The 26,032-nt window shown below is 42.1% G+C and overlaps 1 protein-coding gene across 8 annotated transcripts in view; it reads right to left on the reverse strand.

Moving 5' to 3' along the window:
• The window catches only part of LOC143287546 (uncharacterized), a 178,517-nt gene that overhangs the window by 27,204 nt on the left and 125,281 nt on the right, over positions 1–26,032 (reverse strand). For all 8 annotated transcript variants that reach the window (XM_076595609.1, XM_076595608.1, XM_076595607.1 and 5 more), the window contains 7 exons: positions 24,990–25,186; positions 20,572–20,747; positions 20,039–20,224; positions 10,034–10,278; positions 8,844–9,264; positions 5,591–5,808; positions 1,383–1,503 (listed from right to left, as the gene is read on the reverse strand). In XM_076595609.1, the coding sequence (XP_076451724.1) occupies positions 1,383–1,503; positions 5,591–5,808; positions 8,844–9,264; positions 10,034–10,278; positions 20,039–20,224; positions 20,572–20,747; positions 24,990–25,186 (1,564 nt within the window). The remainder of the gene's footprint in view (positions 1–1,382; positions 1,504–5,590; positions 5,809–8,843; positions 9,265–10,033; positions 10,279–20,038; positions 20,225–20,571; positions 20,748–24,989; positions 25,187–26,032) is intronic.

The following is a 26,032-nucleotide window of genomic DNA, read 5'->3' on the forward strand; positions in this document are numbered from 1 at the left end:
ACATTGATCCCCTCGATCACATTTAGGCCACACCCTCCTGGCCTTCAGCCCCTCCTCTTCCCCCTCTCTCACCCGGTACACTTTCTCCAGTTCCCCTCAGTACTCTCACTCTGTGTTGGCTCAGTGCCAAGAATGTTGCTCACGCTGTGTACTGCTAATATATTGGTCATGTCACTGTTGTCTGCTCTGTACAGCCAACATTACTCACTGTTTGTTGTATCATGGCCAGTCTCTTCATTGCTCCCTTTATTTTCTATTGAATTGTCCGATCAAAGTGCATTATTGTCCTCTTCTTTGAGTTGAAGCTTCAATTCTTTCTGAGCATCAGCTAAAGAAAGCAATTTTGGTTCTTTTAGTACACCTCAATCACATTGCTTGAGCCCATGTCATTCTGCTGAGCTTGTGTTGAGCCAGGCAAAACACTGCCAGTTACCCAACCAAATCATTGAAATAAAGGACTGCCTCATGACATGGATGGGGTTTCCAGCTATGAATAGAATCTAGAAAAATTAATTCTATACCCCATCTCACCAGCTCCATTCTTCCTCTGATACTCAACTTCTCAGGATACCTCATGTCAGAAGTAAGACCTATGGACACAGATCGTTTTCTTTTCAATCGCCAAAGACGTGGAACAAGCTCCCTGATAACCTCCGTCATTCTGATTCCCTCGCATCTTTTAAATCTTGTCTCAAAACTTACCTTTTCCCTCAGCAATAAGTTCAATAGTGGCAGGTCCACTTCCTTTGCGTTAACTGTGCTTGACTATATGTGTATACATATGTATGTATACATAACTACATGCATGTATATGAATGTGTATTGTGTGTGCGTGTGCGTGTGTTTATGTAAGTTTGTGCCTGCCTATGTGTGTGTATGTGTTAGGGTAGCTGTTAGATACACATGTATGTTAAAATGTATGTATGCAGTGTGTGTGTGTGTGTGTGTGTGTGTGTGTGTGTGTGTGTGTGTGTGTGTGTGTGTGTGTAGTCACATTTTGGTGTGTGTATGTAACATAGATATGATGAATTATGTTAACAAAAGCGTTTTTGTAAAGCACCTAGAGCAGATTTCTGGATAGTGTGCTATACAAGTATCCATTATTATTATCATTAAGATTCCCCAAGCTAAAGCTACCAGTGATTTTGTCAACAAACTCAATACAAACCAGGGAAAAGTCAGAATACTTCAGAATATTTTGCTGACGAGTTATCTCATCATTGAGGCAGCGAAGCATACACGGTTGTGTTGACAAGTTATCTTGGCAGATAGGTAGCCTAGCGGTTAAACTCAAGAACATACACTCCTTTACACACACACACAAACAACACTCAGGAAAAGAAAAGAACACAAAAAAGACCAGCTGCACATTATCCACTGACCTTCCTCCACATCTCCCAGTGATTTCTGCAGCACTTTCAGCCTGTTCTCTGTGCGTTCTCTCTCCTCATCCAGGTCCTTCATCTGTGTGGTAATGCTGCGCACCGTGGCCAGGGCATCATCCTGTGCATTTTCATGACACACACTGTACACATCTTAGTATAGACAACACACAATGTACAATTTCACACACAACACAGGAAGCTATTTCATACACAAAATAGTGTACAAATGTGTACATTACAACATACATCACACCACACAATGGTTCCCTGTGGACTGCTGGTACAGGGACTGTCAAGATTAACCTGGGTATAGTCGTGTATAAGTGGAGAAGGTTTTTGATGGCAGCTCGTCTTACTAGGATCAGATCCAGTTGGTGCCAATGTTTTGAGCGCGGGTGCCTACAGGAGACTTTGTGTTGGGGCTTCGTCTTGGAGAAGGAGTTGGCGATGCACAGTTCATGGCAGGTACAAAACTCAAGTAGTCACTGTCCATTCTCATTCATTTTCCCCACTCCAAAGGAACCGAGACAGGAGGGCCACGTATCATTGTCTGCACCCACTCTGGCATTGAAGTCGCCCAGGAGAACAAGTTGTTCTGTCCTGGGGATGTTCCTTATGGTTGATGCGAGATTTTCGTAGAACTCATCCTTGGCGTCTGGAGAGACGGACAGTGTTGGAGCATATGTGCTGACGAGAGTGACACAGCCTTTGGAGGTGGTGAGGCGGAGAGTCAGGAGTCGTTCTGAACTGCCGCTGCCTGGTTCGATCATGTTCAGCAGGCTGTTCCTGACTGCAAAGCCTACTCTGTGCTCTCTTGGGGCATCAGAGTTCTTTCCTTGCCAGAAGAAGGTGTAGTCCCTCTCCTTTAGTGTTCCGGAGTCAGCCAGCCATGTTTCTGCAGAGTGGCAATGTCCACATTTAGTCTCTTCAGCTCGCTGTTCATGACGGCTGTCTTTCTGGCGTCACTGATGTCTTGCAGATCTTTGGAGAGCCCAGGCATCATTGTCCGGACATTCCAACAGGCCAGTTTCATTGTTGATCCGTTTCTTGAAGTTTTCTTTTTGCCTGGTGCGGAAATTAACGAACTGCTTGTCGGATATTCTCCTAATCTTCATACACCCATAGAAGAAGGCAGGTCGTGGCGGGACAGCACCTAACTGGCTGGGGGCTGCCCAGCTTTGGCGGGCGGTAGCTGTCCAGTGGGACGCAAGGGTCCCTCCCACCGTCAGAAGCAACCCCTGGCATCGGCTCTATGCCAACTGAGCGCTAACTTATAACCGGTAACTGTTGCTTCACGTGTTGTTCCGATGCTAGTGCTAGTAGTGAAGCTGGAGTGTCCTCTCCAGGTTTTAGGTGCAAGGTGTTTGTGGATGGATGGATGGATATAAGCCTGGGCAATGTAATATGGAAGACAGGCTGTTGCCCATGCAGCTTGTCCCCCCTCTCCACCTCGCTGACAGATCCAAAGGAACAGCAAGACTATTACGTTTTGGTGCCAACATGGCTGCAGGAGCTGCCGGAAAGTGACAAAGCTTGCCATCCAACCACCTTAGGGGCCCCACACCAGATTTTCTGTCAGGGTTTACTCCCTTAGCTAGGTGGCTGCAGGTAGCTCTCCAGAACTGGCGCCCTTTGATGAGTCATTTAATTCCTCCAGGGTGTCTAGCCACCCTCCTCACCATCCTCCTGAGAGGACTGGTGGGGGCGCTGGTTTAGTCGCCAGCAATTCGACCCTGTGACGGGTAGTACTGGGATCCAGGTTACCAGTAGCAGATATATCTATCTGACCTGACCTTAGACAATTTTTATCACAGCCTTATAAACAGAATGGACCAAACCTTCCTGTAGCTGACCCATGATAGCTAGAGGTGAGCATGTCACATGCACAGCAGCCACTGTACTCTCCAACTTCAGTGAGTGAGAAAGCTGAAAGAGTATCATGCCATGTTGTGCTGTACCATGTGTGTTCATTCGTTTTCTTGTTTAACGTCTCTCCACAATTGTGATTTTAGATTAAAATACATCCCCTTCCCCACCCTATCCATACTCTGTGTGTGTGTGTGTGTGTGTGTGTGTGTGTGTGTGTGTGTGTGTGTGTGTGTGTGTGTGTGTGTGTGTGTGTGTAATAATGATAATGGACATTTATATAGCACATTTCTCCAGATACTCAAAGCGCTTTTCATTTCGTTCCCTAATATGGAATGGGTCACTTCTCCTAATACGCCAAAATACAGGGGGTGAATGCTAGAGCAAGAAAGATGGGCACACTGCAAGCTCAGTACTCAGATACACTTAACATATTCACCATACACTTTATGTTACAAGTGTTACAAGTTTGTCTAAGTGTGTAGTGTGTGTGCCTGAAATCTGACTGAATGACGCAGGAAATGAATGATGAGCGCCCAACTGCAGCCATCAGTCGGCTCTACCCAGGTAGGCAGCCTGTTGTGTAAATGACCCCGTGTTTGTAAAGCGCTTACAGCTTGGTCTCCGACTGAGGATAGGCGCTATATAAGTATCCATATCAATACACTTGCAAGTAGTCCTGTCTGTCTATCCCATTGTCTCACAGACGGTAGGGCCACCACACCATTAGCAACCAGCCTCCTCCATCCCTAGCAGTTGTCTGTCCCGTCTCACTCAGGGTTAGACCTGTCCACTCTGAGATTTTGTCCTCCCATCTCTTTTGCCTGGCTCTTCTCCTTGCTTCATGTATTGTTCCTTGCAGAAAGGTCTTGGCCAGTCCTGATGAACATGAGACGTGGCAATACCACTTCAATCCTTTTCTTTACTGTGGTCAGAATATCAAGATGTAGCCCAATAGCTTGCCTGACTTCTACACACTTCATATTTTGTAATGTGGTCCCTTTATGTGATGCCAAGGATATTCCAGAAGCATCTCATCTCTAAGGCCCGTATCTTCTTCTCTAGTACAGCTGTCAAGGTCCATGTCTGGAAATATAAAAATAGGGAAATGACAAAGGAGCAAATCAGTTTGATCTTTGCGCTGAGCGTAATGTTGCTGTCATTCCAGATGGGCCTCAGTTTTGTCAGTGCTGTTGTTGTCTGAGCTGTCCTGGAGAGTATTTCTGGCTTGGATCCTTCATCTGAAATGAATGCTCTGAGATATTTAAAGCTTTGGATGATTTCCAATTTTTCACTGTTGATTCTGATATCGTTGCTGATGCCCTCAGAGTTGTTGGTCATCAGTTTGGTCTTCTTTGCACTGATCTCCATGGCATCAGCTACAGATGTTTTGTAAAGGCATTCCGCCTAGTTCATGAGCTTATCTTCATTCCCTGCCAATCTGTAAATGTCATCAGCAAAACCCAGGTTGGTGGTTGGTGATTGTCCTGTCACTGATGCTGACTGTTCCTTCATGGTGTTCAAGTGTGTCAGTCATCATCCTCTCCAGGAAGATGTTGAAGAGAGTGGGAGATAGTAAACAGCCTTGTCTAACTCCAACAGTTATATTGTACCAGTCTCCAATGCTGCCACTGAAGTAGAATGAGCTGTTGGCCTTCTTCATACAGACATTGTATCACCTTGATCGGGCTGGCGTTGATGTTGCAAAGCTTCAAAGTTGCCCGCAAGCCTTCCTACAACACTGAAAGACATACTCTACATAACAATGTAGCATGAAAAGGTACATATTCTTTTGATGACATTAAAAAACAACACCACACACACAAACATAAAATTACACAGATAACACAGACTCTAACAAAGTTTCAGAACACCCCACTGACAATTCCTTGAAGACTGCATGCTGCACTGAGACAACAACAGAATGAGGAAGGGTGTGGCTATGAGGTATGGAGGTAATAATACTGATAGTCCAGGGTTTCCACACATGTGATGAAACTATATTCAATACTTCTTCCAGACCAGACAGAAAAATTTTCCATACCAAACACAATGCCAAACAGATAAAAAAAATGTGTCTAATGAAGGAGACTGGCGGATATCCCAGTATCATTATTTTATTTTTTTGTTTTTCTAATTGTTTTAAAAAGAATTTAAAATATGCTTTGTTCAAGGGTTTTTATTAAAATTCCAAGACTTTTCCAGACCCTGAAGGGTAAAACATACTTTTCCAAGACTTTTCCAGACTTCTATTACTGTACAAATCTTGTGAAACAGCAAAGAAGACAGGGCAGCTAAAAAAATTTTTTTTGAAAAAGAAAAGATTTAACTCCACTTACCCTCTCACGCTCTGCGTTGGCCAGCTGAGTCATGAAGGACCTCAGGGCAGCACGCACAGCCTCGGGATCCACGTCCAGGCCATCAGCACGACTGGGGGAAACACCACGCCGTGAGGGCGACATTGTGCGAAGAGGGCTGCCGGAGCGGGTAGGGGAACCCACACGAGGGATGGGGCTTCCACCTTCTTCAGTCGTCGTGGCATAGGTGTTGTCAAAACCTGTTTATGTTTATGTGAAATGCAGTAATGAAGTGTGTGTACAGTGTGAATCTGTGTGCATGTGTGTGTGTGTGTGTGAGAGAGAGAGGGAGAGAGAGAGAGAGAGAGAGAACACTGAACACTTTAATGTCAATAGCTTTACAGCCCTAATGACATGGGGGTTCATAATACAAATAACAACATGCATCAATAGTAATAATATTGATGAGAACCAAAGCCAAAACGAAATCAATCAATCTGTGCAACAACGTGCAGTTCGACCATCCATTCAAAGTAATGACATGCAGTGAGAAATAAAAACAAAAAACATATATAAATGTTTAACAAATATTTTCCATATGAGAATGACAACACAGATTTCAATTTTCACAATGAGCAACACCTGATACTATTTTATGATTGTTGTTTTTTCCGTCGCATGTTATTCGCTTCGGCAATATATTTTGCAAGTGACTGTAGTGAAGTTTCCTGATTTAGATTAAGCACTCCAAAAATATCTTCATTCTTTGCTTAATTTGTTTTAAATACAACACATTTTTCTCGAATATCGTCATAAGCTTTACAACTAAACAAAAAATGTAATTCATCCTCCCTTAAATGACCGCACATCAGACAAGGGGAGAGTAACGAGGGCTCAGTCTGAAACCACTTTTCATAAGCATTCAACCCAATTGTTCTCGTTCTAAATCTGGCGAGACTTGGTCGGTGCCACTTGTTTGTCACGACTGTGATATATTTTTCTATTTGAAATATACTTTTAAAACTATAAAACCATCTATATTTCTCAGTGCTTTCCATTTTACAGTGCCAATTCTGTTTATATGAAGCAATTAGCCTATCTTTGAATTCTGAAACAAATCCTTCTACACATCCAACTCCCTGACACATCCACACAATCCCAAATCCATTTACAGTTAATGTCTTCTTTACAAAATATACCCAGTTTTCCTTCCCTCTCTCATGTTCATTTATTAACATTTCATACGCCTGCTTACATAATCTCGATGTGGGTAACCTTATTAATTTTAACCAATATTTTATACATTTCACACATGATTTAATATATAATGGGTATCTACCACTTTCTCCATATAATACAGTATTTGAAGCATGTAATGGAACATTTAAAAAACGTTTAATAGCTAATGTATGTACTTTTTCTAAATCTTTGATATCAGAAAGTCCCCAAATTTCGGCACTGTATGTTGTCAAACTCAGCTTAGTTGTAAAAATCAAACCAAGATATTTATAAGCATTGGTTACCTTCACTTCATCAGTTCCATAGTGCCATCTTTCATATCTAGATAGGTAACCACCTTTTCTAAACACAACTACATTTGTTTTCTCAAGATTAACTTTTAAGAATAATCTATCTGCTTCTTGCTTTAATATATTCAGCTCATTTTGAAGTCCTATGGCCGTGTCAGACAAAAGAATTACATCATCTGCAAATAACATAAGAAACAGTTCAGCAGCCCCAGGGATCATTTGAATCCCACGTCTTCCTTTTTTCGTTATCTCTCCTGCCAGTTCGTTAATAAAGAACGAAAACATCATAGGGCTCAACAGACATCCTTGTTTTACGCCACGTGGGCAATCAAATACATCTGAATATACACCCTTCTCACGCACACACGCTAAAACTGCATCATATACAGCACGCAGTGCCATATAAAGCTTACCATCAACACCAGTTTTACGTAACACATTCCATAAACTATTTCGATTCACAGAGTCGAAGGCCTTCTGAAAATCTACAAAAGCAACATACAATTTTGTACTTTTTAATAAATGTGTTTGTACAATTGCATACAATGTGAAAATGTGGTCAATGGTGCTGTAACCTGATCGAAATCCAGCTTGCTCGAGAGAGAGAGAGAGAGAGAGAGAGAGAGAGAGAGAGAGAGAGAGAGATTCTAAAATCCTGAAATTTACTAAAACTGGTGTGTGGTGGAGGGGTGGGTGCTAGACACTGCAATGGGGTGATGCTTCTGGCAGGGATAAAGGAAACAATCAAAAACATGGTTTAAAAGGCATTTGGACAGTTCTGCAATCAAAAAAGAAATTTTCATTAAACGAGAGAGGCAACGTCATCAAGACTCACATGTGACACGCACTTTACCCAGTAAAGAAATCATGAGAAAAAAAGAGAGATTAAATTTTTTGTTGTTGTTAAAATGGGTTCTGTGTTATATATCAATAAGCTTGGGAAAAAAACAAGAACAAAACAACCAAAAAAAACAGGCATGCTAGCGGGATCAAACCAAAGATGTTCTGTTCGGAAATGAGCTATCTTATCCACAATGCAACAGAACATCTGATGTCAACTGATCAAATCTAATATTTAAAGCTATGGTGTTTTTGTTTTGTTTTTTTTTTGCTGTTTTTTTTTTTTTTAGAGCGATAATATATATTATTGTATTTGAGGTGATAACACCATTTAAATCATGTTTTTTTTTTTCAAAACATCTTGATTATTTAAGAAATTCTTTTAATTAGGAGGCAAAGGAGATGGTGTTGACATTGCCTCAGGCATGTGCATGCATGCATAAAACAATGTTTATACATTTCCTTTGAAATACTTTGATAGCCAAAAAATCAAGACCACCTATCAAAATTCACAATTATTTTATCTAATGAAAATATCCCATACTCTGCAAAACAAATTAAATTCCTTAAATTAAATGGGTGGGGGAAGCAAGTAAAAAGTAACTGAGAAGAAGTTGGGAAAAATATACACTTTGGAGGGAGAGTAAAACGGACATCAAACCACTATCATAAACAGGAAAATACCAAATTCATGCAGTATCACATTCATTAACAGAAAATGAAGCAAGAAGTTAGCACATTAAAAGGAGATAAGGCAGACAGAAAATCTGGTTATCCACAGAAGTATAAGACAGGAACTGCCTGCACTGACTTTTTTTTTTTTAATTGACTTTTAAAATATATTTTGACAGATGTGATGTAGCATATATGACTGAGTCAAACATTTTGAGACCTTCTTGAAAATGAAACTGAAACAAACTGCCCACCTTTAGATGGAGAGGTGGGGCGGGAGCGGCGAGGACTTGGGGAGCGACTCCTGGCGCGGGGCATCTCCTGACGGAAGCCAATAGTGCGACGCAGGCTGGACACGATGCTGCCCAGCTTGAACTCCACATCCTTTTTAGCTCCCTCCAGCCGCGCCAAGGTTGTCTCCAGGGCATTGACTCGACCTTCAGCACCACTCAGTTTCAGGCGAAGGTCACCGATGTCACTGTTGGCGGCCTCAAGAGCAATCTCAAGGTTCTTGCGCTGGTCCTCCAGTTTGCGTTCGGATCGCCTGCAGTCATCCAGAGCCAGCTGGTAGTCCTTCTCCTTCATCGTGGCATCATCGATCAGTTCTGCCATCTTCCGCTGCAGGTTGGCCAGCTCCTTGCGAAGGGCTTCACGGGACGCTTCTGACTCCACCACCTGGTAGAGAACACATTCAATCACAGCACACATTTGCTGTACCAGTTATAACCAGGAGGGACTATCATCAAAGCGCTCTCTCCTCAAAAGGGGAACACACTTAGGTGTAAGAAAAACTTGATGGCTCACTTTCTGAGAACATGAATTTTTTCATCTTAACTGAACCCATGTGTGTTGCTGATGGGACATGACTACAAGTGTTGTGATTACATGACTACAAGTGTTGTGATTGTTATCATAAACTCAGAAGCCATTTTATATTCTTTTTCAGCCAATAAGCATGCTATTTCCTGCTGTATTTTGTTTGTTTTCTTTCTGGGTGTCATTCTGTGGAGGTAGACTTTTTTATGCATAAAAATTATCTTTATTTTGAAATGCGTGAATAGTTATCTAGTTTCAAAATAATTTGGAAAAAAGCCTGGATTTTCCTTCACAAAAGCCTTTACTTTCGTTCTGTATCTTCTATAGTTTTTGTACTAGAATTCTGAAAAATTTATTACACATAAATCCTCAAATTTCCCTGGCAAGGGAGATAACTTTTTTCTTTTTCTTTTACAAAATTCTCTGGCACTGAACTGGTAAAACAATTGTTTTTTATCCCCCAAAATTTGTATTCAGACCAAGATTAACAGACAAATATATTTTTTACATTGTGAAGTTACAACATTAAACTGCAGTAAACAATCTTTATTCAAAAAACATATTATACATGTACACATAAACATGTACACACAAACCTCAGAGCAACAAGCTAACAAATTGTGCTCACCTTCTGTTTGAGGTCAAAGGATGTGCGTCGTGCCTCCTCTTCCTTCTCCTCATCACGAGCCACTCTCAGCTGCAGGTCACCCACCTCCTTGCCCAGTTTGGACCGCTCACTGTCCAACATTTTCACCTGGCGTCGCAGGTCCTGCAGCTCTCGGCGGGCCTCCAGGCGGGCCTTCTCCACCTCCCGCAGGTTGGCACGCAGGTCACCTGCCTCCTTCACCACACCTGACTTCTGCTCCTCCAGCACTGTAACATGAGAGTGGTTGTTTGGTGTGTGTGTGTGTGTGTGTGTGTGTGTGTGTAGATGTGTATGTGGGGGTTAGGGGGTACACGGGAGGGGTAGTATCTCTAGACGGGGGGCTTGTCACGCTCTTCCGGGAGTGGTTCATCCTCTGTTGGTCCCCACCGGCACCCAGCTCTCACTTATGGGTTCTAGAAGCTGCTAGCATGCGGCAGCGCTCAACCCCCGGGCAATGGCTTTGACAGGCTGGCTAAACTAGGTGAGGGTAGCCGATGGGTCTCAAACCCTCAGTGAGTTAGGGCTTGTCTACCCAAGCATGTGAAGACTGGATCCGGCGGACTCTGCGGAAGAAACCTTCATGGTTCAACGGAGAGGAAGGCGGTTGCAGCAGAGCACTGTGGTCACACTGTCATATCAAAACATGGTTGATATCCATGGACTGTTACATTTGCAAAGAAGAAAAACACACACACACACATACACACACACAGAGAGAGAGAGAGAGAGAGAGAGACAGAGTCAAAGTAAAAAATATTTTAATGTCAGGCCTCTGGCCCATAACATGAGTGATGACATGTTCTGTGTAGAGGGGAATGTTTACATTTTTGTAGCTTGCATCCGCACATTCATTGCTTTGTGAACAAAACTTGACAGCTTAACCCCTTGGCTGCCTATATGACGAGATGACTCGTCATCGCAAGTATATATGCTTCGCTGCCACAATGAGATAACTTGTCATCGAAATATTCTGACTTTTCCCTGGTTTGCATTCAGTTCGTTGACAAAAATACTGGTCACTTTAGCTTGGGGAATCTTTCTGGATTCTATTCATAGCTAGAAAGACCATCTACGTCATGAGGCAGTCCTTTATTTGAACGTTTTGGTTGGGTTACAGTCGCAGTGTTTTGCCTGGCTCCTTTCCTCGCTCGCTCAACAAAATGTTGGACTGACGCCATGCTCAAGATGTGTGATTGTGGCGAACTAAATCAACCAAGACTGCTTTCTTTAGCTGATGCTCAGAAAGAACTGAAGCGTAAATTTGAAGGAGAAGACCGTGATGAACATTTATTGGACGATTTGATAGAAAATAAAGGGAGCAGTCAAGAGAGTGGCCAAGATACGACTATCAGTGAGTGATGCCGGCTGTACAGCTGGAGCAGACGACAGAAGTGACCGAACTGTTAGCAGGACACGGTGTAAGCAATTTTCTTGGCACTCAGCCAACATGGTCTGATGAGAACTGGATAAAGTGATCATGTGAGAGGGGTGAAGAGGAGGGGGGTGGAGACTGAGGGGGCATGGCCTCACATCCATATTATCACTTGGAGAAGTCACAAGGCATCGTGTATCTATCTCTTTTAAAAAACAATTTTCATTATGGTTGTTCTAGTATGATTTTGTGTGTGCAGATATCCATTTGTCCAGAAAATATAATATTTTAGTGCAAATTACCTGACTATTGTTTGTAATGAGCAAGTTGAAAAAGTGACAAAAAACAAAACACTGATTTCAAAACAACAGTATGTCAGTAAAACTATATAAAATGGGAAAACATCATGTGTTTTGTATTCTTTATTCATTTACCTTTCAGAAAATATATACTTTTATGGGTCTTTCTCCTATAGAGCACATATTTTTTTTGAAAATTTATACCTGTTTTTTGGGAAAAAACCCTGGCAAATAGATTTCACTTAAATCTTATTTTCCTGGCAGTGAAAGGGTTAAACAAAACATTTGATTAGTACTAGACATAAGTAAGCAGAATTTAAACATTCATGGATTTCGAGAATACTTTGGCAGAATAAATTTGTTTCTTATTTCATCGTACTTGGGGCAAAAAAGTAAAAAGTGAAGTTCTGATTCCAATGTGTTCTTGCAAAAATGGCACCATTTATTTCTGTCCTGGTTGGGTTTATATTGTAAAAAATGTGAATAAAGAGGTGACACACCAATTCTAAATCTTGAAAATGTTTTGTGCTGTTGGACATTCTTAACAAGATACAAATAAGGGCTGATTGTTAGGGTATGTTTGAACTGAGAATAAACATAATAGAAATCACAGGACTGCAGTGAATCATGCCAACTTTGAGCATAACCAAACCACCCCAAAGCCATATGTATATAAAATATTGCAAATTTTACACACCCACGTGATATAGTTTTGATTTTGCAAAGACAGAAGCATGTTATAGGCTTTTTTTGGGTATATTTTCATTCACTGAAACTAATCAAAGCCAAAACTTGATACATCTTATGTGCGTATTTATAGAAATCGGGAATCTTCCTGTTTCTCCACATACAAGATGTCTAGGAGACTTTGGATTAACACCCAAAAATCTCTTTAAAGCATCTAAATGTACTTTTTCAATGCATTCCTGATCTTGTATGAATCCCCAAATTTCTGAACCATGTGTGAGAACGGGCTGTATTTGACAATCAAACAATCTGAAAAATATACATGGAGAGTGTTCTCCGATAGACCACAGCAATTTCATGATAACTGACACTCCCTTACGGGCTCGGTCAGCAAGATCTTGTAATGTTGGTTGAAAAGACAGCCTTGTTGTTAAGAATATACCTAAGTATTTATACATGGAAACAATCTTTAACTTTTCAGTTCCATAATACCACACTTCGTTACATGCAAGATAACCACCATTTCTATATATAACAATATTAAATTTTTTTAAGTTTACCAGCAAGTCAAGACATCTGGATGTATTATACAGAATATTGATTTGTGTTTGCAAACCAATGACACTATCAGAAAATAGTACAACATCATCAGCAAATAATAATATCAACAATTCTATGAAATCTGAAGACAGCTGAATACCATGTCTACCATAGTTTAAAACATCTTTAACCCTTTGAGCCCTGACCACCGCTTTACCGGTGGTGGGGAGGGGTGGCATAATGCCTGGCCACTGGTTGAGCGGCGCATAAACACTTGTGTCGTGTTTTGCTATTGGTTGACTTATATCGAAGAGCCAATCAGAAAAACTGTAATATTCTGACATCAGAGAACGTAGTACCAACATCGCCGCGCCTTTTCACTGTGTTTCGTGCATGTGCTTTGGATAAAAAAGATCGGTTTCTACCATGAAGCGAGTCTCAACCTGACACGCCTCCTTTGATCAACTGAATCTGCATGCTCAGATTCATTTTCAACATTACTCACCTCACCTCACCTCAGGCCCATAACTACAAAGTAGTCGTTGGGGGAAGCCTGAGGACCGCAGACGCATCCTCCCTTCTCCATCTGTCTCTGTCGGCAGCTGCCAGCAGCAGCTCATGTGTGTGGAGTCCGGTCCATTGTTTGATGTTCTCATGCCAGTTCTTCCACTGTCTTCCTCTTCTTCTCCCGCCCTCGATGGTGCCTTGCATGATTGTTTTGGACAAGCTGGTGTGTCGAGTGTTGTGTCCAAACCATATCAGCTTGCGTCTCTTCACAGTTGAAAGGAGAGGTTCCTGAGGTCCAGCAAGGTTCTCAATTCTGCTCTGTACATGTTCATTGGTCCTGTGCTCAGTCCAGGGAATTTGAAGGAGCTTCCTCAGGGATTTGTTCTCAAAGGCCTGGATCTTCCTTTCAGTTTCGGCCGTCAGTGTCCATGCCTCGCAACCATACAGTACAATGGAGACTACCAGGACTTTGTAGAGTTTGAATTTTGTGGAGAATCGGATGTTACTTTTCCACACTCTGTTCAGTTTGGTCATGGCTGCAGTGGCTGTGCCAATGCGAATTCTTATTTCTGCTTTGCTGCTTCCATCTTTTGTCAGGGTTGCTCCTAGATATTTGAAGTTCCCAACATCTTCCAGTTGTTACCCATGAAAATAGTAGCATGGGCCATGTTCACGCTGTTTACCATGGTTTTGGATTTACCTGTGCTGACCTCCATTCCGTAAGCACCCGCTCTATCAACAAGTCTGTTGGTAAGTTCCTGCAGTTCTTCGTTCGTTCCCCCCATCAGATCTATATCATCAGCAAACTGGAGGCTGCATATTTGTCTGCCACCAATGGAGATAGAAGTCTCATGGTTTTCCAGTGCCTCCTGCATTATCCTTTCTAAGAAGAGATTAAACAACACAGGAGAGAGGATACAGCCTTGTCTGACACCAACGGTCGTTTTGAAAAACTCCCCTAGTTGGTTGTTGAGGAGCACTGCACTGTTGGAATTCTTGTATAGGGCCTCTATCATGCTCACGATGCCTTCGTCGATTCCATATCCCCTCAGCACATGCCATAGTCCCTCATGCCAAACCCTGTCAAACGCTTTCTTGAAGTCAATAAAGTTATGGAACAAGTCGCGTTGGTGTTGAAGGTGTTTCTCAATGAGTATTCTGCAATTGAATATTTGCTCAATGGTGCTTCTTCCCTTTCTGAAACCAGCTTGTTCTTCTGCGAGTATTTCTTCAGCCCTTGACTTCAGTCTGTTGGGGAGGATTCGTAGCATGATCTTGCTTGGATGACTAATAAGACTAATGGTCCTATAGTTCTGGCATTGTCTCAGGTTGCCCTTCTTGATTGTGTCCACTGTTCTGGCCATCTCTTCTCGTCAAGTATTTTCTGGCATACTGCTTGAAGGACTGCAACATACGCCTCACCACCTTGCCACAACATTTCTGCTGGGATATTGTCCACACCCGGTGATTTCCCTTCTTTCAAGCTTCGTATTGCATTTCTGACCTCCTCCTTCAGTATGGGTGGATAATAGTTGTCACGTTCAGCTGACAGAGTGTTGTTTTCCAATATGGAGCTGTCTGGGTGGAGCTGGTGGTTGTACAGGCCAGTGCAGTATTCTGTCCATCTTTCCAGGACGTCTTCACTATCTGTAGCAAAATCATCTGATTCGAATTCCACCTTACTATCAGAGTAATCATTGTCATACTCTACTTCCGATAAATCACCAAGCATATCAATTACTTGCTGCATTGTGTACAGTTGTTTTCTCACACGTTTTGTCCCTGATTTCTGCCCTGACGGGCCAGGTTGAGACTCTGCACGCTTCAAGTGTTTACGCACTGCTCAACCAGTGGCTGGGCATTATGTCATCTTCTCTGCCACCGGTAAAGCGGTGGTCAGGGCTCAAAGGGTTTAATACCAATTATTTGCAAATTTTGGCTCAGGAGCTCAGGCAGATGGGTTAAAATTGCTCAGGAACTCAGGGCTCAAAGGGTTAATCAGTTCATTGATAAACAAAGAAAACAAAACTGGCGAGCACACTTCTCCCTGCTTAAGACCACGTGGGCAAAAGAAAATGTCAGTTAAATTACCACCTACACGAACATGTGTTTTAACAACAGTATACATACTTTTTAGAGCATTAGCCATTTTTCCATCAGAATTTTCCAAAATTTATCCTATTGTCAAACACTTTACGAAAATCAATGAACGTACAACTTTCTGTGCCTTACAAGCTGTTTTTGAATCAGTGCCAAAAGAGTGAAAATATGATCTGAAGTATTATGATTTTCCCTAAATCCTGTTTGTTCTCCAATTATCTTGTTTTCATCGATCCATTTCATGATTCTTTTATTCAAAACAAAACTGTACAGTTTGCTGCAAATGTTCAATAACAATATTCCCCTATAATTATCAGGTAAATTCTTATCTCCTTTTTCATGTATGGGTTGTAAAATCGACAAAGACCAGTCATCAGGATATAAGCCGTTATCAAAAATGTTGCTGAAAAATTTTACCAAGAAAGGAACAGTGAAGTCTATACTCTTTTATAAAAATCACCTATCATACCATCTGGTCCAGCAGCTTTTTGATTTTTTAATGCTTTGATTGCACTTTTCACTTCCTCCTCAGATATAGCTTGGTTCAAAGAGTTACAATTGACACCATCATCACAATCACTTACAGAGTCAAATGAAGCATCATCAAAAGCAGAACTATCATTAGTTGTAAAGTTAAACACAACATCAGTAGTAATTGTTGACAGAGTTTTAGATTTTGGCCTAACAGAACGGACTGTGTTCCAAAATGCCTTAGGATTTTGCAAACTATTCTGCAGGCAAACTATCAAATTATCTTGATAACTTTTGTTCTTCTGTCTGAGCAACTCTTTATATTCTTTCCTTTTTTGACAATATGATAATCGATCTTAGTCATTATGAGATCTGGAACTCTTGTGCAAATCCCTTCGCAGTGCTGTTCTGGTCTGCTTACATTCGAGATCAAACAAAGCTTTGTGTTTCTCTCCTCCAATGAAGATCGTTTCTTTCATACCTGCAGCATACCTAAAGCACTCATGAAATTTGCACAAAGCAGATTTAAATCAGAATCAATCAAATTCAGTGCCTCCTTCGTAAGAGCCTGAGTATGTGTACTTTGCATCTTATCATAAAATACAGTAGATTTTGCTTCCTCCCATTTATATTTTGTACTGGTGGATCTATCGTTTACCAGTTTATTATTTACAATGTACTGACTATTTTTGACTGCTTGTTTGGATTCGATCTTGTGAATTTTATGAAAACAAGCACACTGAGAAAGTAACTCACGTGAAACAATGAAGAAGTCCAATACACAACTACCTGTCCGAGACATGTACGTATAATCACCAGAAAACTGACTGTAATCCATTTAGAATACATAAACCAAACATTTCACAAACACAAATCAAATAATGACCAAACAAGTTAATAGCACCATCACTAGACACTCTTGACATACTTTCGTCAGTTTTCTGGAAAGATTTGAAGCCCATGTGAGAAACCATATCACATATTTCATGTAAGGATCTTTAGTACTGGCATTGGTTGAGGCAGTTCTTGAATTCAGATCAACAAAAACAATCATAGGTAAATCACCACAAGACTTTACCAGTTCAAATACAGAATCTTCTAACATGGAAACTCCATTGTATATCTCAGTTTCTTCATAACAGATTGAATTTTCTGGGGGCAAATAAAGTCCTGGCAATAGACAAGCAGTCTCTGTACCTAATAACTAGTGGGACAATCTCACTGCAATCATATTGTCAGTTTCAATGTGTATATGCTCAACATATTTAACAAGATTGTTTCTAACAAGTAATACAACACCACCCGACAGACGGCCAAGGATACTATCCGAGACCTTTACGTCAGGAGAAATGAACAACTTGTGAGAAGGGAAAAAGGACTCGGGCACAGATTCTGTGAATGTTTCAACAAATGAAACAATATCATAACTATATACAAAAAGAGACAAATCAAGCTCATTAGAAATGCTCCAAAACCCTTCAATATTATAGGCAGCAAATGAGATATTTTTATCATGACTGATGGGGTGAAACATTGAAAGCTGTTCCAAAGTCAGTGTCTTGAGGGCCTTGACCTGAACTTCACTTGTCAGTTTTGGAACTGGAGAGGTTCCAGTCATGCGGAAGTTTAGTTTGCTGGGGTGGGACAGGAGTTTGTTTTGTGGTGGACTGACTTCCTGTCAGCACTGAGGTGGGCTGTGCCTGAGTCTTAACCCCACTTTGTCTGGAACCCCCTACATTACCCTTGCCCCTTCCTTTCCCACCCGCGCTCCTTGCTGCACTAGATTACAGAGTACCCAGTCTTTGAGTCTGGGTACCAGAACACAGAGAGCCTCAGAGAGTCCCATTGTGGGACTGGGTTTTGTTCATCATGTCAATAAGCTTGTTCAGTATGTCTTCTAAATGAACACCTTGACTGTCAACTTTTGCCTCCGAATTCTTTACAAACTCTGGAACATTGGACGGGCCCGGGTTTGGCTCAACATCTTCACACATCATCAAAAGAAATCTGAGGTCAGGCGGGGAATGATAGGAAGTCAAACCCAAGTGATGATGGGATAAAGAGGTGGAAGAGGGGGGCACACAGAAATCAAGGCAGGAGGTTTGGCAGTGATACGATGCACGATCAGCAGAGAAGAGAAAGTCCTCATACATACTGGGTTTTGCTCTAAACATGCCTCCACAACCGTCATATGAAAACAAAATGGAGCACCAAACAGAAACACAGTCGACAGGGTGAGCCACAAAATGAACACTGCGATGCCCCCTCCACTGTAAACATGGCCTGGAAACGGTTCACAACCATGGGCTTTACTCGCAGATTTATTAATTTTCTTTGGTCATAATTTTGATGAAAATTCCAGCAAACCAACCCACTGCACAACAGTGAGTGTCTAAATCAGCTGCCATGACTATCAGCTGCTACAAACAATGTTTGTATTGTTTTCTTAAGTAGAGAGAGAATGATTTTTAGTCTGGTCAAGTCTGTGAACACAAGTGTTCACTGGCACAGAGCACTGCTCTGACACATCTGTACCCCATGATGGTTGGCTGTGAACTCCCCAATGAAGTAACTTCATCAAACATGTGGCCATGACATATATTTTTAACTAAATGTATCATTTAGGTCACACTGTCATATCAAAACATGTCTGATATCCATGGACTGTTACATTTGCAAAGAAGAAAGAGAGAGAGAGAGAGAGAGAGAGAGAGAGAGAGAGAGAGAGAGAGAGAGAGAGTCTGTGTCTCTGTGTGTATATGTGGGTGGGTGGTGTCTGAAACAGCTTAACATATGCACCTGAGTGCAGTCAGCTTTCCCACAACCTACAACAAATTAATCACTACATAAACACAACCACATACAGTTAAAACATGACCACTTTGTCTTGAATCACTTCAAACATACACAGCACTAGGGCTTTCAGTACATGGTCTACAAATCAACACTCCATGATCAGCTTACACAGCCCCTAATCTCCTGGCACCTACACTCAACACTGCTGACGACCCACCATTTTAATTTGTTATGTCCTGGCCACCGTTTGACTGGTTGAAACCCTGCCAATACTCTGGCATTTCCTAACAACCCCACAGGAAGTGTGGGTTCTGAGCGCTGTGATCTGCCGGTCCTTTCACTGAAACAGCACTGGAAACAGAACCTTGCATGGGGCTTCTTTCACTGTTCACCCACAACATATGCTGCATTGAGTTCAACAAAGCCAGGCTTTCAGTTGAAAGCACAGTACCTGATGTGGCCCCTCTCAGCTCATTCAAATGTAAATGAGTGCTGTCTGGGAGATTCCTTTATTGCTTTTATTTTTTCTATGGGACAATATGGGACGGGACTGAAGCAATTTAAAAAGATTCTCCTGCACCAGTATCGACTGGTAATCCCATCCTATTACCTACACCCACCTCAATAATTCCGGTCTCACACTGCTAGACAACACTTTTCATTTCAAAACACTTTCACACACCCCTTCCCATGCCGCTAACAAAGGGTTCTGTGGACACAGAAGAAAGAAGGGGATGAAAGAAGGCCAAAGTGATAAAATCAGATACAAAAAGACTCCTGCAATCAAATCCTACAAATAAGTAGTCATGAAAATGAGACCTATGTAAATCTTCAATGACAAACATTCCTTTCACAGGTGAAGTCCTTTGCATTTGAGTGAAACCGATTCATATCTCGCTAAGCCTGCCTGCAACACTGAAAGCAAACAGGGTTCCGTAAAAGCAGAAACCACTGAACAAGAAAATCATCCATCTGTTCAAGTGGGCTGTGCCAATCATGTTCCCTTCACCCCTGTACTGTGGTTTCTCACAGTTAATGGCCTGTGTTCAGTCAACCCCAAACTCCCCAACTCTTCCACCTTTCTTGGTGACTCATATCTGGTAGTTGTTTTTTCCCTTTTTTTCTTTTTTTCCCCCCTCTGTATCTTCAAAAAAGCAATTACACAGACTCATGCACAAACACACAAATATGCACATAAACACAAACACAATGTACCTCCAATGCGTTGCCTGGCATCTTGAACAGAACGGCCAAGGTCAGTCTTGTCCTGTTCACAGGCCTTGACCTTTGCCCGGAGGTCAGTGGCAGCCATGTTGATCGCCTCCTTTTCACGGATCTCTTCATTGATGGCCCGCTTCAGGTCAGTGATCTCCTTCCGCATCAGGTCACGTGATTCCTCACCTGCATTAAACGTATAAGCAGTTCTTGAATTCCAGCAAATCTTATGTCCTGTGACAGAACTGGTTTTCAATGTAACTTGCGACATCTTTCCCTTCCCCTTCACTTCAGGTTTTTCTATATTTCCTTTAACTACAAGCATATATATGCAATGGAACTAAAAAAATACACATTACTACTGTTAGTTAAAACAAAAGTGACACACTTGTTACATGCTGCAAGATGATAATAGAAATATACTGCTTTGATTGGAGGCAACATACCCAAAATATGCACGTGTCATCTGTTCACAGGAATATTTCCATTACTCAAAAGAAGACACACAAAAAAATCAAGAAACAAGTGATCACCTTCGCGGACAGCACGGTTGGCATCGATGAGGTCCCGGCGGATGGCATCACGAGTCTCCTCCACCAATTTGAGTTGGGTCTTGAGTTCGATCACTTCAGCCAGAGCCAGCTCACGCTGTTTGGCTACCTCACGCAGTTGTTCGTTCATGTTCTTCACCTCACGTTCATGTGCCTCTCTGTGACAGCAAGGTTTAAATTGGTGATTCCAAACTCACCAATTTGGAGTTGAATTTGTGTCTCTGCCCCGGGCGCCTTTTCCCTGGGAAAGTTTCTTAAAGATTCCTCCAAGGGAGGGGTGTGGTCCTGGTACACACAGGACCACCCTGCCTACAGCGGAGCAGAGCCCTGACATGGTACAGTATATGACACCAAATTTGTGGCTGGTGTTGTCATGGGCATGTATTTTTTTTCTCACATGACTAGCATGAAGACTTACACATGCAAAAACACATGTCTTTAATTAAGTGCCAGTATATATGCATTTTCATCAAAGTACTTGTTCAGTTCAAATATGTCATGTATGAACTGATTTTACAGAGAATGGGAGTTTGTATTATACTTCCAGTTTGGTTAAATACACTTACCATGTCAAACTGATGCAAACTAGGCCTATTGGTTTCCCTGTCTGGCCAAACTTTGTGGCAAACTCAGTAACAAGATGTCTTGCTATTAGTCTGCTGTCTGCTTGTGAATCAAACACCATTTTCGGCCAAAGCAGATTACTCATTTCAATTGCAGGCAAAGAACGCCCCATGTGAACATGGCAAAAACCAAGGGGATAGATGAGTGGGCATTCAAGTTTGACATGGAAAGTATATCTAACCAAAGTCTGACAGTAATACAAACTGCACATTTTGGTGTCAGATACTGTACCATGTCAAACTGATGCAGAATTCAAAGCATGAAGAGGAGGGCAAAGCCTACTGGTTTATAAGCAGAGTCCTTGTAAAAGTAATAGCTGTGTCAGCTGCGACAAAGGAAGCCCCTTGGAACATCCCCCACTGCACTCAGTGTGTCCTGTGGCAAAAGCACCTCTCATCTCCCAAGGGGCAGCAGAAACTCCTGGCTTTTGTATACTGATAGCCTCCTGGTAGGCCTTAGGACCCATAAGGGAAGTGTTGTAACAGTGAATGTTGTCCAGACCGACAAATGTCCAGTCCCACCACCCTCAGCAGTGCAAGCCCCCAAATGGACACAAACTACTACGGAATCAGTGCTGGGCTGAACCCCATGCGTCCCAACGGCAAATCCCCATTGATACAGAAAAGGGGAAATCCACCCATGGGCACCAGCCAGAGGACAGTTTTAGCCATGCTTGAGAGGGAGGGTGCCAAAGCTTCTCATGCAGCACCTCATGAGAAAAGTTTGGGACTCGCACATGCTGGGTGGGCATAAGTACCCACTGATCTCCCGACAGAACTACAGCTGAGGGAGGGGAAAATTTCCCCAAGCTGGTTAGGTGTTATGTCCCGGAAGGGAAGTGCTGGTGACCAGGTAGGTCCCCATGACCAACACCAGCTCGGTCCCTCTGGTTGAGGCAGAGTGCATCCCCAGGGTAGCACCAGATGTAGTGGGCAATGGGTGCTTGGCGGAGTCCAGGGAGCATAGGACCTCAGGTCAGCCATGGCCCTCCTAGCAGCCCAGCGTGCACCCCAGTACGGGTAGAAAGGGGGAATCTACTCGTAGGTACCAACCACCCTGTGAGCCCATCCCCAAGGGTCACTGGTGCCTGGACATCCACAAAGAAGTAAAAAAAAAAAAGAAGAAAAAACTTGACCAGGTCAGAGGGAAGTCCAGTGACCAGTCTGACTTGGGTGTCAGACCAACAACCCGAAACAGCCTGGCACACATGGGCCTCCTTCATCAGGGAAGACTGGCTGGATAACAGGATTGCCTGACATACAGGCAAGGGTCACATGACTAGTGTCCCCTCCACTACAGTTGCTAGTGTGACCTGACTGGGTTGAGCAATGGGGTGAACAATGGGGTGAGCAAAGGAGAGCTGCCCCCCCAAACTCCCTCGTCCCCCTCCCACCTGCCTCAAGGCCACGATTTTCCCCCCACAGAGGGAAGTGGGGGAAGGGACTCAGCATGGGAGGGAGAAACAGAGAGAGCAGTGCTACCACCGAGAGACTGCTCTGTGCACTGAGGATAGAGGGCAGACACCAAATCTCCTTGTGAAGACATGTCTGGCTCACGTGGGCTCCAGGACCTGAGATAGTCTCCTGGCAGAGCACTATCCCAGCCTCACAGGTCCAGCCATTGCAGGATGCCTTTCGAGGCATAGTGATCCGGACAAGGTATTCCCAACAAGTGCTAGCCCCGCAGAAAAAGGACAGAGAGAGTGAGTTGGAAATGATAAAAAAAATTTCAAATCAGACGTCAGGAACTGATGCAAACGATGTAAATGAGATGAAATTTGAGACAAAAACATCCAAGAAAACACCACCAAACAAAAAGCATGCAAGAAAATAACATTTTAAATGTATTGAAGGATGGCAAAGACAGAGCAACAATGGTGGAAATAGTGGCCATTGTGAATGGGTTATCAGCTCCGGCCAGAAATGGCATTCGATTGGCTAGCAGACAGCATATCAATAGTGAGACATCTTTTTACAAAGTTTGCCAAAAATATAGGCCCAGTTTGCATCAGTTCGACATCAGTATATGACATCAAAACTAATTTTTCAGTTAAAACAATATAAGCTAAAAATTACTTGGGCTTTCAGAAAATAAATATTATAGTCTGAGTATACCTTAAACCAAACATGAAGAACATTTTTTAATCATACAAATGGCTGCAATCTCCCTCCCTGAACAGTTCCTTAGAGGACTATGTAAAGCAAGGCTATTGGATCTTGATCTTTTAACTTGGACATACCAGCATAGATTTCTTTTCTTAACTGACGTCAGCAGATTTGCTTAGGTCCAATGTACTGTTGATGGTCTGGCACACTTGTTCACTGGTGATGTGATCAGTGTATCTGATGTTTCCTATCATGCAATAACACCTCAGTTCCATGAATTGAATTCTTCTTTCCAAATCTGCCATGAGGGTCCATGTGTGGCATGCATACAGGAAGATGAAATATACCAGTGCATATAGGAGTCTGTTCTTGTGTTGCATGGAGATGTTGCTGTTCTTCCATATACGTTTCAAGCTGGACAGTGCTGATGCTGTCTTTGCTACCCTTGAAAAGATTTCTGATTTGGATCCTTCAATGTGGATGATGGATCCGATGTAGGTGAACTATTGAACAGTTCCTAGTTTCTGTCCCTAGACATCTAAGCAGTGATGGTGGTGGTGTAGCTGGCCATCAGCATGGTCTTTTCAGTGCTGATTTCAAAGAAATATCAACAAGCATGCACTAAGCACACATAAAAGATCCCACAGCAACAAAAGAGTCGTTCCTGCCAAAATCATGTAAACAAATCTACTTTGACAACGAAACAAATACACTTGTAGACAGAGAAAAAAACAGAAAACAAGAGGCAAAGCCTTCAAGACTCACTTGTGCTTTGCACTTTATCCAGTCAAGGAATCATAAGGAGAGAAAAACAAACAAACAGTGATTAAAAAAAAATGTTTAAAAGTGTATTAAATATGATATATAAAATAAGCTTGGGAGAAAAAAAAAGGCATACGAGCAGGATCGAACCTTGTATGTTCAGTTCCTAAGCAAGCTGACTAATCCCCATAGCTGTGGCGCATCTGATTTCATTTGCCTAAATTTAATATTTAAAGTAATGTTGTTGTTGTCTTCTTAGTGCGATAAATAAATGTCATTGTACTGGATGCAATCACACTGTTTAAAGCGTGTTTTTTGTGTGTTTTAGTATATCTTGATTATTCTTTTATTTTGGTGGTAAAGGAGATGTTGCCATCACTTCAAGCACATTGCAACACATGGCAGATCTCTAGATCTGCATGAACCAGTTTCCAACAGGCTGAGAGAATGATCGATTCAAGTTTTCGTTTATTTTCATTCCAGTTAATTCAGTTAATAGAATATTTGTGTGCAGTAAACACAGATTTTGGAACGGATCTCAATGAAATAAACTGTTGATGATCCAGAAATACAGCTTAATTCGGGAGACTTACAACCTATTATTGGTATGACTGTGAAGATTTTTTTCATACTGTTTTAGCTTAATTTGGTATTGGCAGACAAAGTATTTCCAGAGAAAATGACAATGTTAAAGTTTACCACAGACACACAGACATACATACACACACAGAGAGAGAAAACCGAACACCAGATTATAATATAGACTCACTTTCTTTACACAAGTGAGTCAAAAAAATGGGTGGCTCTTCAATGTGATAATGCACTCCCCCAACCAACAGTAGCCCAAATTTCACACAAAGAAGTTTGTTGTGACTAAGAACTTATAAATACAATACGATACAAACTTACGTGGCCTCCTCAAACTGCTGGCGGAAATCCTTCAGCTCTCCCTGCAGACCCAGTATGTTGCTGCGGTCAGTCTCCGCTCTGGTCTGGGCCTCCCGCTTCAGGCGATCGTAGCTGACGCTGGCATCAGCCAGTTCTTGCTGTGCATTGGCCAGTTTCTCCATCAGGGTGCCCTTCTCTTGCTCTAGAAGGGAGATGGCCTGCCAACAGTAATGACAGACACTAAGTCACAGGTCCCTGCAGTTACAGCAACACAGAAATAGCCATCAGACACTAACTTTTCAAGTTTCTCTTCAGTTGTTGAAACAAGTAAATTTGACTGCATAGCTGTGTGCAGTGCACTTTTAATTCACAAAGAAGCAGCTGAAGTGAGTCCATGCACTTTCAGTGTCCTCAGAACAGCAAACACACAACGTCATCAAGTACAATGGCGAAGACACTCTTTCCCCTTTACTTGACTGCGTTTTACATGTTCCTTTCAGCATGCGTAGGCAAGAAGAAAACACTGCTGCCTGTCAGTAGATTTGGCTCACTTTACAGGAAGGTGTGGTGAAATAAAACACAGCACTAGTCGTTTAAAAGAAAAGCATATTCTGTAGTGCTATCATGCAAATGAAAACCAATTTAACTTTCTTTCAACACCAAATACAATGGCATTAAGTTTTACACACACAGTTACATGACGGGCACAATAGCCAAGTGGTTAAAGTATTGGACTTTGGTCCAGGGTTAAAATCTTGGTGGGTAAAGAGTGGAGATTTTTCCAATCTCCCTGGTCAACATATGTGCAGACCTGCTAGTGCCTGAACCCCCTTCGTGTGTACATACATGCAGATGATCAAATACTCATGTTAAACATCCTGTAATCCATGTCAGCATTTGGTGGGTTATGGAAAAAAGAACATACCCTGCTTGCACACTCCAGAAACCAGAATACAGCTGCCTATATGGCGAGGTAAATAAAAAAAAAAGGTCGTATACGTAAAATGTTACATCTTTATGAGTGTGTATGTGTGCGTGGCTGAAACCTGTCAAAGGAAAGGAAT

The sequence above is a fragment of the Babylonia areolata genome, chromosome 11 (genome assembly GCF_041734735.1).
Source record: "Babylonia areolata isolate BAREFJ2019XMU chromosome 11, ASM4173473v1, whole genome shotgun sequence".
Lineage (NCBI taxonomy): Eukaryota > Metazoa > Mollusca > Gastropoda > Neogastropoda > Buccinidae > Babylonia > Babylonia areolata.